Source organism: Enhydra lutris, unplaced genomic scaffold (assembly GCF_002288905.1).
Source record: "Enhydra lutris kenyoni isolate GAN:26980312 unplaced genomic scaffold, ASM228890v2 scaffoldscaffold16, whole genome shotgun sequence".
NCBI lineage: Eukaryota > Metazoa > Chordata > Mammalia > Carnivora > Mustelidae > Enhydra > Enhydra lutris.
In genome coordinates, this window is record NW_019154100.1 from 7,377,700 (window position 1) to 7,392,178 (window position 14,479).

General features: G+C 39.0%; 1 protein-coding gene across 2 annotated transcripts; it reads right to left on the reverse strand.

Moving 5' to 3' along the window:
* Positions 1 to 242: 242 nt before the first annotated feature.
* On the reverse strand, positions 243 to 13,609 carry LOC111147260 (pyruvate dehydrogenase kinase 4). Of its 2 annotated transcripts, none has more exons than XM_022503187.1 (11): positions 13,261 to 13,609; positions 11,973 to 12,114; positions 10,311 to 10,382; positions 9,377 to 9,561; positions 9,131 to 9,217; positions 8,597 to 8,674; positions 6,791 to 6,867; positions 4,446 to 4,544; positions 3,915 to 4,025; positions 3,497 to 3,610; positions 243 to 1,683 (listed from the first exon to the last, which is right to left on the reverse strand). In XM_022503187.1, exons 1-11 carry the CDS (start codon positions 13,388 to 13,390, stop codon positions 1,540 to 1,542), a joined length of 1,239 nt encoding a protein of 412 aa, XP_022358895.1. In that variant the 5' UTR covers positions 13,391 to 13,609; the 3' UTR covers positions 243 to 1,539. The 2 variants fall into 2 exon arrangements, with proteins under 2 accessions (XP_022358895.1, XP_022358894.1); XM_022503186.1 differs by having other exon boundaries at positions 9,377 to 9,621.
* Positions 13,610 to 14,479: the final 870 nt, after the last annotated feature.

Here is a 14,479-nt window from a genome sequence, read left to right on the forward strand (position 1 = left end):
ATTCAACATATACAAAGAGTACTGATTCTTTTGCAATGCAGAAAATTCTAGTTTTTTTCTATATCCTGGTTGACACATCAGTTGGACACAGATGAGCTTATTTAATCTTATGAAAGCCTATTATGTTGCAAAAGTGAGAGACCCATTTAAAAAAGCCATTCTGTTTTGGGAAACATCAATTCATCCTCTTGCCAGTAACTTATCTATGAAAATATAGACAATTTCTTGAAATACTTTGCAGGCGAAAAAGCAAGATGCCTGCCCTCTGTTTCCTTCCATCCCCGCTTCCTTCCTTCCTTCCTTCCTCCCGTCCTTCATTCTGTGAGAATTATGTGCTAGACAGGCCTGTCCACCTGCCTATTATACTTGAAGTCCCCAAAAGTTCCATATGCATTACAACTTCCGTTTATCAGTCCTCAGTCTCAATGATCCAAATGAAAGCCTCCTGGCATGAAAACCTCTTACTCTCAGGCTATTTGTTAAAACTGTCCCAAGAAGTATTTAAATTCTAATGTTCTTGAGCCATTTGATATTTAGGAATTGTTTATATAGATATGTTAATGCAGGAGTGTAAAGAATATAATTACACATATCAAAAATATACCTCTTTAAGCCTAGAAAGGGGATGCCATCATTGGATTACCACCATTGCAGGGGAGAGAACAGACCCTCCTACTGAGTTAGGTCCTGAATGCATGATTTCTTTCCCTAACATTGGTTTTTCCAACCCACCGTCTCATTTATAAACAAAGCAAGGCGAGAGATAATTTTGTTATCACTTTGGCAATTCTTCTCCCCCTCCAACCACCAACATCCTGAATTCAGTGCCTATTTTAAAACTCACCCAAGACTAGGCAGGCACCTGGCAATAAGTGTTCACTTATGACATGAAGTGTGAACAGGAGAGCAGCCTAATGAAGACACAGTATTTATCAGAAGAGGCTTTCTTCTGAGTTTCTACACTGGCCGGATGCCTTGGCTACAACTTTAAATAAAATGTTTCGACTCATTCTTCTTCATTCAAATAACATACAAAGTAAATGTTATTCAGTCACCAGCTTTTCCTCCCCAGAGAACATAGAAACGCAGGAAATGTACCGTTATATACATTTCTAATGACGTAGTGTAAACTAAGCCCCAACCCTTTGATGGCAGGGAAATATTGGCATAGTGACTTCTGATATGCAATAAATACCAATATCTTACGCCATCAACAGCAGCCCTAAAATAGCAGTCTACTGCAAGTGCCAGCTTCTATCTCCACTTCACTCGCATTCCCATCCTTGTTGACAAAGACAGGGCAAACAGGCCTTTCTTGCTTCAGGATTTGATATAAGCTCGTACATCGGGCCAGGTTGAAAGAATAACGCCTACATCCTGGGTCTGAGAAACAGGCTTCGTTCTCTTTGCACCACTGTTCTGATCAGCAGGTTTTTGTGCTTTTGTTTCTGAGGAAACAAGAGCTCACACGCAAGCATTCAGGAAGCAGCACTGGCGCAGACCCACTTTGATCCCGTAAAGTGTCCCAAGCGACTCTCTTCACAGAGCCACTTTCTCCTTTGCCAAGTTCTTTGGTTCCTTGCTTGGAATACACCAGTCGTCAGCCTCGATGCTCATCTGATAGTGTTTGAAGGCTGATTTGTTAAAGACTGGGAGTTTTTCTACAGATTCTGAAGATAAAGCCTAAAAGAAGAAGGGGAAGAAAAGTCAACTCAAAGAAATTATTCGTGGCACAATTTGTACCTGAAGTGATTATTTAAAATAAATCCAGAGGTAAGTACTCAAACAGTCAAATACATTCCTTTAGTTGATTCAGTTAGTAAGAGCACACCATAGCCCATAGTATGCTGGGCAGGGTATAAAAGAAAACGAAAAAAATAAATATTATTTCCATCCTCTAGGTGCCAAAATAATATATACACAGTTATAAATTGGGGAACAGAATTCGTCTCCAATATTTACACCTGTCCCTTGTTCAGATATTGCTGATGTGATAGAACTGAATAGCAAAGCTATTATTTCTTTACAAAAACTTTTGTATTTGTGATAAAGAGTCCTAATCTGATACTATTAATTTATTAAAATCTGATACTATAACTCTATCATCTCTTAATCCTTCCCAGTACTTTGAAGACTTCTGCTCATTTAAGAAATGAATACAGTAACTACTTCAGACAGTCAAAGGCCTCTCAGCACATAATTCCCTTGCACAAAATGGGAACCCACAAGGTTAATGTTTTAGTTACAAATATCTGTAAATACATTTTCAGTCAAAACTGCTGGAAAACAATGAACAAATCAGGACAGTGACCTTAACGAATACAACGAGGCTTTATCAGAAATAGAAAAAACAAGTGCCAAGTTTTAAAGTTTAATCAGGAAATGCCAGACATCCCAGTGACAGCTCGTGAGCGGTTAGCTTTTCTTCCCTGGATTTCTAATAAGGTCAACTTAAGGTCTTGAGTATCTTGGTATCAGCTGTTTTCTAGGCTGGAACATTATTAGCATATATTTCCCATGAGTTTAAGTAAAACAAATGCACAGCTATTCTCACAGATGCCAAAAGGCATTGGTTTAAGAAATTCACATGAGGATGTCCTCACTGGGAGACTAATATGCTTCTTGAGAAAAAATTTTGCTTCACTTAAAGCAGGTAGCCTGGTCCCACTTCTAACTGGTAAGTTACCATATTAAATATTAATGAGTAAATCTACACATACCAAACAGAAAATAAAATGACATGTGGTTGTTATTTGCATTAACTCAGTTTGAGGTATTCACACCATGGAGCGTGGAACTCAGGACCTTAAGAGCAACATTGCTTTCAGAAATATTGTTTCGGGACACCGGGGTGGCTTAGTCGGTGGGGCGTCTGACTCTTTTTTTTTTTTTTTTTTTTAAAGATTTTATTTATTTACTCATGAGAGACAGAGAGAAAGAGAGAGAGAGGCAGGCAGAGGGAGGGAAGCCTGATGAGGGACTCGATCTCAGGACCCCGAGATCATAACCTGAGCCAAAGGCAAATCTTTATTTATTATTATTATTATTATTATTATTATTTTAAAGATTTTATTTATTTATTTGACAGACAGAGATCACAAGTAGGCAGAGAGACAGAGGGAAGCAGGCTCTCTGCCGAGCAAAGAGCCTGATATGGGGCTCGATCCCAGAACTCTGGGAGTCATGACCTGAGCCGAAGGCAGCGGTTTTAACCCACTGAGCCACCCAGGATCCCCTATTATTTTTTTTTCAAAGGCAGATGTTTAATCATCTGAGCCACCTGGCGAAGGCGTCCGGCTCTTGATTTCAGCTCAGGTCCTGATCTCGGACTCATAAGACGGAGTCCCGGGCTTCCCCCTCATTGAGGAGCCCACTTGAGCTCTTCCTCTCCTTCTCCTTCTGCCCCTTCGCCCTCTTTCCCTCTCTCAAATAAACAAACAAATGAAATCTTTACAAAAATAGAAATATGATTGTTTCTACTGAATTGAAAGGATACCTTTAAGTAGATGATGGCGTCGGTTCCATATCCCGACATAGAGTAGAGATTCAGATCTCCTTGAAAGTACTTGGCATAGAGACGAGAAATTGGCAAGCCATAACCAAAACCAGCCTAGAGGGAAAAGATCAATTATTGGCAAAGAAGTGGACATGCTCGTGGAAGTGCAAAACATAGGCAAGTGTTATTAGCCTCCTTGCTACTGATGTTCTAGAGCCAAGGTAAGTGATTTCTGCTTCCAATCAGAGACCTCCGGTAAATTGTTTCACCTTCTTCAGCTTGATTTCTCCTGCTTTCTCCTATCCCCCATGCCCAATTTAACTAAATTGACTAACTTGCCTAAATACTTCCTTGTAATCCTTGCTCTGCATTTAGGACTAGGTGGCTGGGATGAATGTAGCCGTGTAACTGGTCTTACCAGAGGAGCATTGCGGGAATTATCCATCACGGGGGTCGGTGCGGTAGAGTACGTGTAACTAAAGAGACGGTCAATGATCCTCAGGGGAACGCCACCTCCTCTGTCTGAAATCTTAAACAAACAAACCAAAGCTATGCGTGAAAAACAAGGTGATTTGTCCCTCTAAAAAAGTTTTTCCTTTATTTAAAAGTCATTATGGCCTATGTACACCATAGACTTTGATCTGCTGCTCAAAGCAGATCACTTTACTATTACTGACACTTTTACGTTCTCTCAAGAGAAGAAGGGCCCCACTCCAGGGGCACCTGGGTGGCTCAGTGGGTTAAAGCCTCTGCCTTCGGCTCGGGTCATGATCATGGAGCCCGGCATCAGGCTCTCTGCTCAGCAGGGAGCCTGCTTCTTCCCCTAACCCTCCCCCCAGGCCTACTTATGATCTTTTTTTAAAGATTTTATTTACTTATTATGTGTCAATAAATAAATAAAATTAAAAAAAAAAAAGAGAGACTCCAACGAACAACAGAAAATGGTTACCTTGATTGTCAGATCTTCTTTTCCCAAGACAACAATCACTTCAATTGGTGTAAGGGAAGGCCAGTTTTCCTGGTGTTCCACGGTTGCCCTCATTGCATTCTAAAGAAATCAAAACCATAAGGAATTCAATGGCAGAGGAATGAGAAACAATAAATAACTGTTTTTTATGTTTAAAATAAAAGCGGCACAGAGGGTAATTCAAAGTTCCTATTTTTTTTTTTAAGTTAGTAGTAAAACAGCTCTGTAAATAGCCATTTATGAATGTGTCATGCAGGATGTATAATGAAAAATATTCATTTACCATGTAATATAGCTCCTGGGAGTAATGTCTAATGGAAAAATAATTCTGCTAGCTGTCAAGTTCTTATTTGTAAGCTTAATTTAAATGTAGAAATTGGTTTTTATAGTCCATTTCCTGGCTCTCTCTTTTCTGTCTTTCCATTACATTTTACATCCAAGCACCAAAGACTATTACATAACAAATGAACAGTGAATCATTGAACCAATTTATTGGCTTTTATAAAACTTGCTGGGAAAGGTTGTTACTATTTAAAAGGATAGTAAATAATTCTAAATTAAGTTTCAATTTGCATTTGATTATCATCTTAACTTTTACCAATGATGGCAAAACAACTCTAAGAGCTGGACCATTCAATTTCAAAATGAATGAAATCAAGGCAAAAAGTATCTTGTGTCCTTTAACAGAGAAGAAACTCAAGTTTGCAGACAACTGGATAGGTCTCATACAGATTAAGTTTTGGTTTACGTCACCCATTTTCCTCTCTAACCTCCTTGTGGTACATTATCTGTTTTCTGGTTTCTATATAATACTGAGTTCTTTTTTGTAATTTAAAAAATTTTTTTAAAAAGATTTTATTTATTCATATGACAGACAGGGATCACAAGTAGGCAGAGAGGCAGGCCCAGAGAGAGGGGGAAGCAGGCTCCCCGCCGAGCAGAGAGCCGGATGGAATGCAGGACTTGATCCCAGGACCCTGGGATCATGACCTGAGCCGAAGGCAGAGACCTTAACCCACTGAGCCACCCAGGTGCCCCTCTATATAATACTAAGTTCTAATCATTAGCTGAAGTAAAAGAAAATAGATCATAATGTCTGTAGTACAATCAATACCTCATTACACTAACATTAGAATAAAGAAACAATAAATTCTGAGAAAAGCTGTATCAGAATTAGAGGCAAATTTCACTTTTTTTAAGGCTTCCTCCTCAAGGAGTCCAGGAGATTCATGGAAAGCATCATAAAGCTTAGGGTGTTTTTTCTTTTTTTTTGGTGTAAATATAGTTTTAGCTTTGTCTTAGAACCTAGGACAGGATTTGATTCTTGGTACCTGGCTACCTCAGACCAGTAACATTCACATCCTTGGTGAGCTTGTTAGAAATGCAAATTCTCAGATGTACAGAATCAGAATCTCTGGACCAGTGTCTAAAAATCTATGTTTAAAGAAGCCCTCCAGGGACGTCTGGGGGCTCAGTTGTTAAGCATCTGCCTTCAGCTCAGATCATGATCTCAGAGTCCTGGGATTGAGCCCCACATGGGGCTCCCTGCTGGGCGGGAAGCCTGCTTTTCCCTCTCCCACTCCCCCTGCTTGTGTTCCCTCTCTCACTGTCTCTCTGTCAAATAACAAATAAAATCTTCAAAAAAAAAAGAAAGAAAGGAAGGAAGAAAGAAGCCCTCCCGGTGATTCCAATGCATACTGAAGTTTGAGAAGCACTGTCCTATAGTCTTACGACGGAAAGTGTGGAATGTGAACCAGCAGCATCACCCGTCAGCTTATTACAAATTCTAAACCCCAGGCCCCAGTCTAGTGCCACTGAATCAGAATTTCAACAAAACCCCAGATGGTTCATAGGCACATTAAAGTTGATCATGGAGGGAACTGACTGCCTTCTGAGTATATTTTAGACTCACGTTGGAGCCCTGCCACCTGCAGTAACTCTGGACCTGAACATCTGGATTTGGAGCTGGACCATCCTGCAGGGGTGGACGTAACAAGGCCCCCATTCACTGCAGCATTCACCCCCCGACCTTCCTTAACAATTGCATGTATGACTAGCGCTTTGTTGGACACTTGAAAAAATAATAAGAACAGGGAGCTCAAAGACATCGTGAGTCCTATCATGTGTTCTCCAGTACGTGTGGAGGCTCTGCTGAACTGTGGGGGCCCTTTCCAACATTAACTGCGGCTCCTTTCTGTTAGGAGCCCTGAAGCACGTTTGGGAGAAGATAGTGAGGCTCCCACTCAGTGGGAAACAATAAAGGAAATAAAAATGTAACCAGTGAATTAAAAACAAAACAAGATTGCAATTATTTGGAAGTGTCATACCTTGAATAGTTCAAAGAGCATATGATGAAGGTGAGAAGGTACATAAACAATGTGAATTGGTTGGCCTGGAGATTTTCCTAGAAAAAAATTTAAACTCATTTAGAACTGGTGAACAAGTATTTCAGGAAGACAAACTTCTGTATCTATTTGATTAATAGAGACTCCTTACTCCCAAGATTAGAATACACCCCATCTTCCTGTACTACCCTAGAACCTTCTAGGATCTATCCTAGAACTTCCCTCTTAAACAGTAAACACAGCTGGCTTATTTTCAAAATGCTATCACGGCTGCTGCCTTGTGCTCTATGATTAATTTCTGCATTTCTCTACAAATGTATGAGGTCAGATGAAGTGCATGACAAGCGTGCTCTAAATTAGGTTACATGAATTATTTGTTTCTGCTTTCAAAACTTTCATACTGTGCTATTTCAGAGTTAAAATCACCATTTTAAGAAAGAAAAAAATTCATGTAGCCACAGTATAATACTGAAATTAATGTTAACTAAAATTTTCGTATTTTATGGGAAAATAACACATTTGATTATTCTTGATTCATATTACCCAAACATTAAATCTTACAGGCTAAATATGCTTACATTTTACTGAGAGGCAAAAGAAAACAGAGAAACAAAAACCTCTTAATACTGTTTGAGAAGAAAAATCAAAGTATTATTCTTTGGTGTCCCAGGCCTTGGCCAAGTTTGAATCAGAAAACAGAAGGCCTGGCACAATTCCCTCTTTATTTTATCAAACAGTTCAAGCAGTTTGTCTACACGTATTATGCAACAATGCTGTTAATGCTTAGAGATATTTTTCAACCTTTATCTGTATTCCTATTTTTAATTTAGCAATCAATTACATGTACATATAACCCAATCCATGAGTTAGAGTTAGGGTACTTTTAATGTGAGCAACTTAATTTTAACTGTCCTGCTCTGAGAAGCACTACGGGATACAATAAAAACAGCGCCCTGCATTCGTTATATTATCACTTCCATGTGGGAAGACCCTACCTTCTCAGGTACCCTAGAGCTGAAGCCACTGAGTTATGCTCTGCTTCCAAAAGAGTAGTGTATACTTACAGTGCACTTAATTTTTTTTGTAATTTAAAAACATTTTTAAAAGAACTTTTAACATGAGATCTACCTTCTTAACTACCTAAATATACAATATAGTATTGTTAATTGTAGGCATAATGTTGTACAGTGGATTTCTAGAACTTATTCATCTTTCATAACTGAAATTTTATACTCATTAAATAGCAACTCCCCTTTACCCCAGCCCCCAGCTTCTGGCAACCACCATTCTACTTTCTGCCTCTCTGGATTTAACTATTTTCCATACTTCAGGTAAGTGGGATCACACAGTATTTGTCCATGACTGGCTTATCTCTTACAGTACAATTTAAAGTATTTTTGTTTCTAGGTCTTATGAGTAACTTCTCCAGGAGGATATTTCCACTACCAAGTGGTTCCTCCTATTTCTGGCCTCCCTGACTCCCATATTTTGCAATAAGCTTTCTTTCTTTGATCTAAGATATGGAAACTAGGTTGCTACTTTAAATCTTAAATTATTTGTTCAAACCATTCCGTTTTATGAATCATCATTAACAACTGAATATACTCAGTTGGAACTTTCCAACTGAGATGAAGAGAACTTTGGCTTCAAAAGAGAAGTGTACAAATTCTAGAGAAGGTCAGAAGGGAGAAAAGGAACACAGAAGTTGCTTTGTATTTACAAGAAGTAATCATACTGGGAGAACAGTGACTTTCCCATAGATTAAAATATGGTTTATTTGTAGCTTACCATTTACTTGTGTGAGCTTTAATTCTGGAGATGTTAAATAATACTGGTCACAAAGCATCTTTGAACACTCAAAGGCATCTGAAATAGAAGGTTTTTTTCATAATGATGAAATGAATTTATGCCAAGTAAAATTTTCACATGATCTTCAATGTGTGTACTACCCTTAGTCTAGAATATTCATTGAGAGTACAGGTTTCTATATATGAAAAAAAACCTCTTTAATACTTTATTGAAGAAAAAATGAAGATAGTGTTGAAGTTATAGCTGTGGCAATAGGAATACGCACAATTCAGATACTGGATACGATATATAAGAATATGGCACATTAACCAGTAATGTTTGGATTTTTATAATTTTATTAATGAGTTTTAAACCCCTGGCTCTCAAAAGCAAAGGACCTCCATGACAATATTTATAAAAATATAAATGGATCACTCCGAATATAAAGTTATTCACTAACTCACTTCAACCAGAGATATGTCAATCGCATAGCATATATTTTCAATAAGAGAAATGCAGAAATCTAGAGATTACCTTGGACCACGGCTGCCACATCGCAGTTTGGATCAATGCTTCCAATGTGAGTTGGGTTTCCTGTCTGTGAGTCACTAAATATAAGAACTGTTGAAAAACAAGAACAAAAGATGGTGTTATAAAAATCAGGATAATCATGATTATTGAAAAAGAACGTGAGCCCCTGAATAATGAAACATCTGGTTGGGGTATGGCTTATATTCCACACCCTTCTCAGTAGGTCACGACCACAAGGAGCTAACTTACTATGCTGGTTCATCAGCATCCGGGTAGAAATACGGTTCATGTAAAATCGATCCAAGAAATACTGAAGATTTTGATTGGTGACTGGGTCAACTGTACAGCCATCTTTATATTCTATGATTCCTTGTGCCATGGTCGGAACTACACTGTGGTGTCTATTTCGAACTTTGATGAGAGTATCTACAAAACTAAGCCAAAACACATTTACAGTTACTGAAAATTCAAGTAAGTTTCCTTCACTTACATCCCTTAGACTACCCCAAAGAAGGCTAAAACTTTTTTAAGTACCCATCTAAAGAAATCAAATGATAAAATGTAAGGTTCTCACTTACAGATTCTACTACAATAGAAAAGATAGTATCACAAACAGATTTTTTTTCCTTCTAGCTTAATGTAAAAATACCGGCTTTCTAACTGGTAAATTCATTCTGGGAATTCATTAAGCCTTTTCTTTAAAAAATAAGAATTAAAAGATAATTCATATTACAGAGCATTCTAGAGTGCCACTGTGGAAAAAACCCTCAAGATTTCTTCTCGGATTTATAAAAAGATTCTTCTTTCCTATTCTTATAGCCAGAAACGATCAGTTACTCTGAAAGATAATGTTCAATCTCCAGTAACAATGACATATATTAATATTATGTAATAGTAAATCCACCTGTGAATCTAATCATCTGACTGAATTTATAGTAAAAATAGGTTTCCTCAAAAATAAAAAGTTCCCTGCACTTGCTCAGACTCAGCATCATTTTCAATGCCATCATTCCTCTTCACTTTTAAAAAACCAGCAAGTCAAAACTTGTCATTTGTAAGGGAGAGGCTATTTGTTATTCAGAGTGTAGCCCCTTTAATTTATGTCCAAAAAAAAAAAAAATCTTAGAAGTATGTCTGGAAATAGTCAAAGTTTTGGACACATATTCAAATGCATAGAACTTACTCTGATAATGCTTTCTGGTCCTCTGGGCTTCTCTCGTGGAATTCCACCAAATCCATCAGGCTCTGGATATACCTGTAAAGGGACAGTCATGCTTTAAGCTTTAAAGTTGAATAGTCAGATACAAGTAGCTAAATCATTTAAAAATGATTGCAAAAGAGAAAGTATTATGTTTAAAATTAAAACTTTTCTTCAAGACATCTGGAAAACACTGTATCTTAATAAAAAACCAAACAACAACAAAAACAACAAAAAACGAAGCTACGACTTTAACACTCAACTTTCTAACTTAAAATTGATATTTCTTCAATCATTCCAGATCAGTAGTCAGTTTTTTGTTTTATCTGGCAAGTGTTTTCTTTTTTTATAACATTTAGAAAAAAACTTTTTAAGGAAGGCTTCATATTTTTCCTGCTATATTCACTCATAGGTGAGTAGGAGTCATGAAAGCATCAGTAAATACTATGGATGATGTGTTTCAGATAGTAATTGTTTAATAATCTATATTTATATATTTATTTATAATATATAATACTTATATTTATATAAGTATAATACTTATTTATATTTATGGTATATATTTATATTAAATAATTATTATAAATATAATGTTTATTTTATATTTATAGTATATAATATAGATATATATTTATTAATATATTATAAATATACTTATATAATATACACAATCATATAATATACATTTATAATATTTATAATATATATAGATTTCTTAAATCAGTAAAGCTGTGTAGTCAGTGAATTAGGGTGAGGCTCTGGTATATACCCGCCTCAGTGCATATCCTGGTTCCATTCTCTGAAAATTTGTTCTGTTGGGTGATCTACCCTCTCCAAGCCTCAAAATCCTTATCTGTAAAATGCGATGATAATAACTGACAATTATTAAGTGGTGACTGTGTGCCAGGTACTGTTTTAAGTACTTTTTTTTTATGGATTAGCCCATTTAATTTCACTCACATAAACTTTTGAAGCATATACTTTATTTTCCTCAGTAACAGATGGGGGAATTGAGGCATAAAGAATTTAAGATACTTGCCATGAATTCCACAACCGGTTAGAGGTAGAGACAGGATTTGAACCCAAAGCCTGCTGTTAATTAGTTTGTAAGTAACAAAGATTAGATCCTCTAAATAGCCATCCTTCTGTTTATTTCTAGGATAGGATTCTGTGTGCAATATCAAACTCTGTCTTTTATTATTCAAAATATAGTTATATTGTGAAAAGTATGTACTTTTTCAGGGCAAAATGTCTGTTCATAGCTTTATAACTGTCCTTATGACAACTCACACTAAATTACAAAAACAGGGGCACCTGGGTGGCTCAGTGGGTTAAAGCTGCTGCCTTTGGCTCAGGTCATGACTCCCAGAGTTCTGGGATCGAGCCCCATATCAGGCTCTTTGCTCGGCAGGGAGCCTGCTTCCCTCTGTCTCTCTGCCTACTTGCGTTCTCTGTCTGTCAAATAAATAAATAAAATCTTAAAAACAAATAAATAAATAAATAAATTACAAAAACATCTTGACATTCTTCAAAATACTTAGTTTCAGGCCACTCGTTTTCCAATTATGATGCTAATATATTATAAGAATTCGTATACAAATAATTGTCTTAAAAATAGAGACTGTTTCGGAATGGTTCACCACTTACCAGCTTTTAACTAATTGCACTGAAGAGGTATTGACTAATTGATCAGGGAGGATATCAATTTCCTTCAGGATATTGGCTAGCCTCACAGGCAATTCTTGCCTCAAAAATGCAAAAGAAGTTCTTTCACATGCATTTTCTGAACCTGTAATAAATAACCTTTATTTAGTTTTGGGGAAAAAGTAGCTCTAAATGATACATTTGAATAGCATTAACTCTCCAATATTGAACCCACACACAAATCATAAAATTAGAGTTTCACCTGCCGTTGGATTACTGTTTAAAGTAAGAAGTATCTCCTTTTTCATGGTCTTTTTCTTTACTTTCTTTAAAAAAAAAAAAAAAGAAAGACCAATATGAGGATTATTGCTTTCTTTTTTTGGAAGAGGATTCACTTCCATGAAGTCAGAATATCCCATAGCTCAGTCAACAGCACAATGTCAACCCCACAACATCGTACAGAGAGTTCTAGATATGAAATTGGAGTAGAGGAATAAAAGGGTGGGTAGGAGTCATGATGTTTCCACATTAGTGGTAAATAATACCACATTTAAATCCTTGAAATATTCCTTATAAGATCACAGCAGAGCGGCGCCTGGGTCGCTCAGTGGGTTAAGCCTCTGCCTTCGGCTCAGGTCATGATCTCAGGGTCCTGGGATGGATGGGGTTCTCTGCTCAGCAGGGAGCCTGCTTCCTATCTCTCTCTCTGTCTAGCTCTTTGCCTACTTGTGATCTCTCTGTGTGTCAAATAAATAAAATCTTAAAAAAAATCACTGCAGAAAGTCTGTAAACATTTTTGGCAGTAATGCAAATATATGGAAAACCATAATGGTAAAGAGACAAAGAAATCTGTTAGCAATGCAGAGAGATGTATATACCCCGTAAACAGGTGGCAGGTGGCTAAAGGAGAAAATCTGAATTAATTTGAGGCCACTTTATAACATTAAGAATCCTCCCCCACAAAGTATTATGCTGTGAAGGAGGGGGATAAAGTTTTTTAAATCACTGCGAAATACTGACGCAAAGCAAAAAGTATCTTGACTGGAAGCTGTGGACAGAAAGATGAGCTCAAACCATCCAGCATCAGCGGGTCAGCAAGTGGCCCTGACCTGTAGGCACAAACTGTCAGAAATAAGGCAGATCTAGGAAAGGGCAAGGTGCACTGCCGTCGAGGCTCCAAGGTTCAGCAGGATAATAGACTCCAGTTATTTTAAGCAATGAGCTCGGGGGCTGAAAGTTAAGGAAGCTTCCCAACCCCAGCGCCCCCACCCGGCCCTACTTCCCAGCTCACCAAAGTCCAGGAGCTGCTTTATGGACAGCGGGGACGGGCTGTAGCGTGAAAAATGCTCCACCTCGCGGGGCACCAGGCCTGCGCTGCTCAGCGAGCCGGCGCTGCGCATCACGAAGCGGGCCGCCTTCATCTTGATGCCCACCCGGCCTGGCTAGCGCAAGGGCTGGCTTGGGGGACGAAGGCCGAGGAAAGCAGAACCTGGGACCGAGCTGGGGCGGTGCGCGTCTGGGCAGGGAGGGCAGGTGGGCTGGCTCGTGCACCCTGCCTGGGCTGAGATCCTGGGGTGCTTCCGAGGGGAGGAGGCCGGCAGTGAGTGTGAGGAGCAGCGAGTGTCTGGAGACTCAAGTTCCCGTCTGGCCACCCCCCGCCGCCTCCCGCGGTTTTATTTGTTTCCCCGCACGCTCCCCCCAGCTCCAAAGGGGAGGAGTCACTGGGACTTGGCGACGCGTCCGGAGCTGGGGCCGCGCCAATCAGCTCAGATAAAGAACTTTGGGCCCCGCCCCCCGGCGTGGGGTCCTGTCGCGGGAGAGACCTGGCACCAGTGCCCGGGACTGTGAGGAGTAAGGGGAAAGGTGGAAGGTGAAGCGGGCACCTGGAGGTATGTAGGCTTAAGATCAGCCGCTTGGACAGGAGTCCCGGACCTCGTGGGCTGCGGGCCCGCCCAGACTCGTCCTTGTTTACAAGCGAGAAGCTGTCTCAATGTCACGCATTCCTGACCAGAAGCTATTTCCAAGAATCTGAGCTCCGGGATGTCATTGGCTCTTGCTCAGAGCGGGCTTTTACAGTAGCCAATCAGCTGCGTTCAAAATGAGCGTCTCTGCCAGTGGACAGTGAGGGAAATAAATAGCCTGAGGAGTGGTTTCTAGTCTTTTCTCCAGGAGCCATCTGTACAGCTCGGGAACTGGAAGTTCCTTCTGGCGACACTAAGGCTTCGGTAACTTCCCAAAATACATTTACTTTTTCCTGGTGGCCATAAAAGGCCATCAATTTTTGTTTTTCTCCAGGAGGGCAGTCTCTTCATTAGGCTTAACTCTGTTAATTAAAAACAAAGTTATAAAGGGATCAATTTGTCAGTTTAACTCGCCGCCTTCTACCATCAGAGAATTTATTCACTCTGACCTCCTGTATAGAATGTCCTTAGTCCAAATATTTGTCCAAGACATTCTTTTCAGCTCTTAAATGTCTAGCACAGCGTGCTGCAAGAGGTCTTTCCTGATGG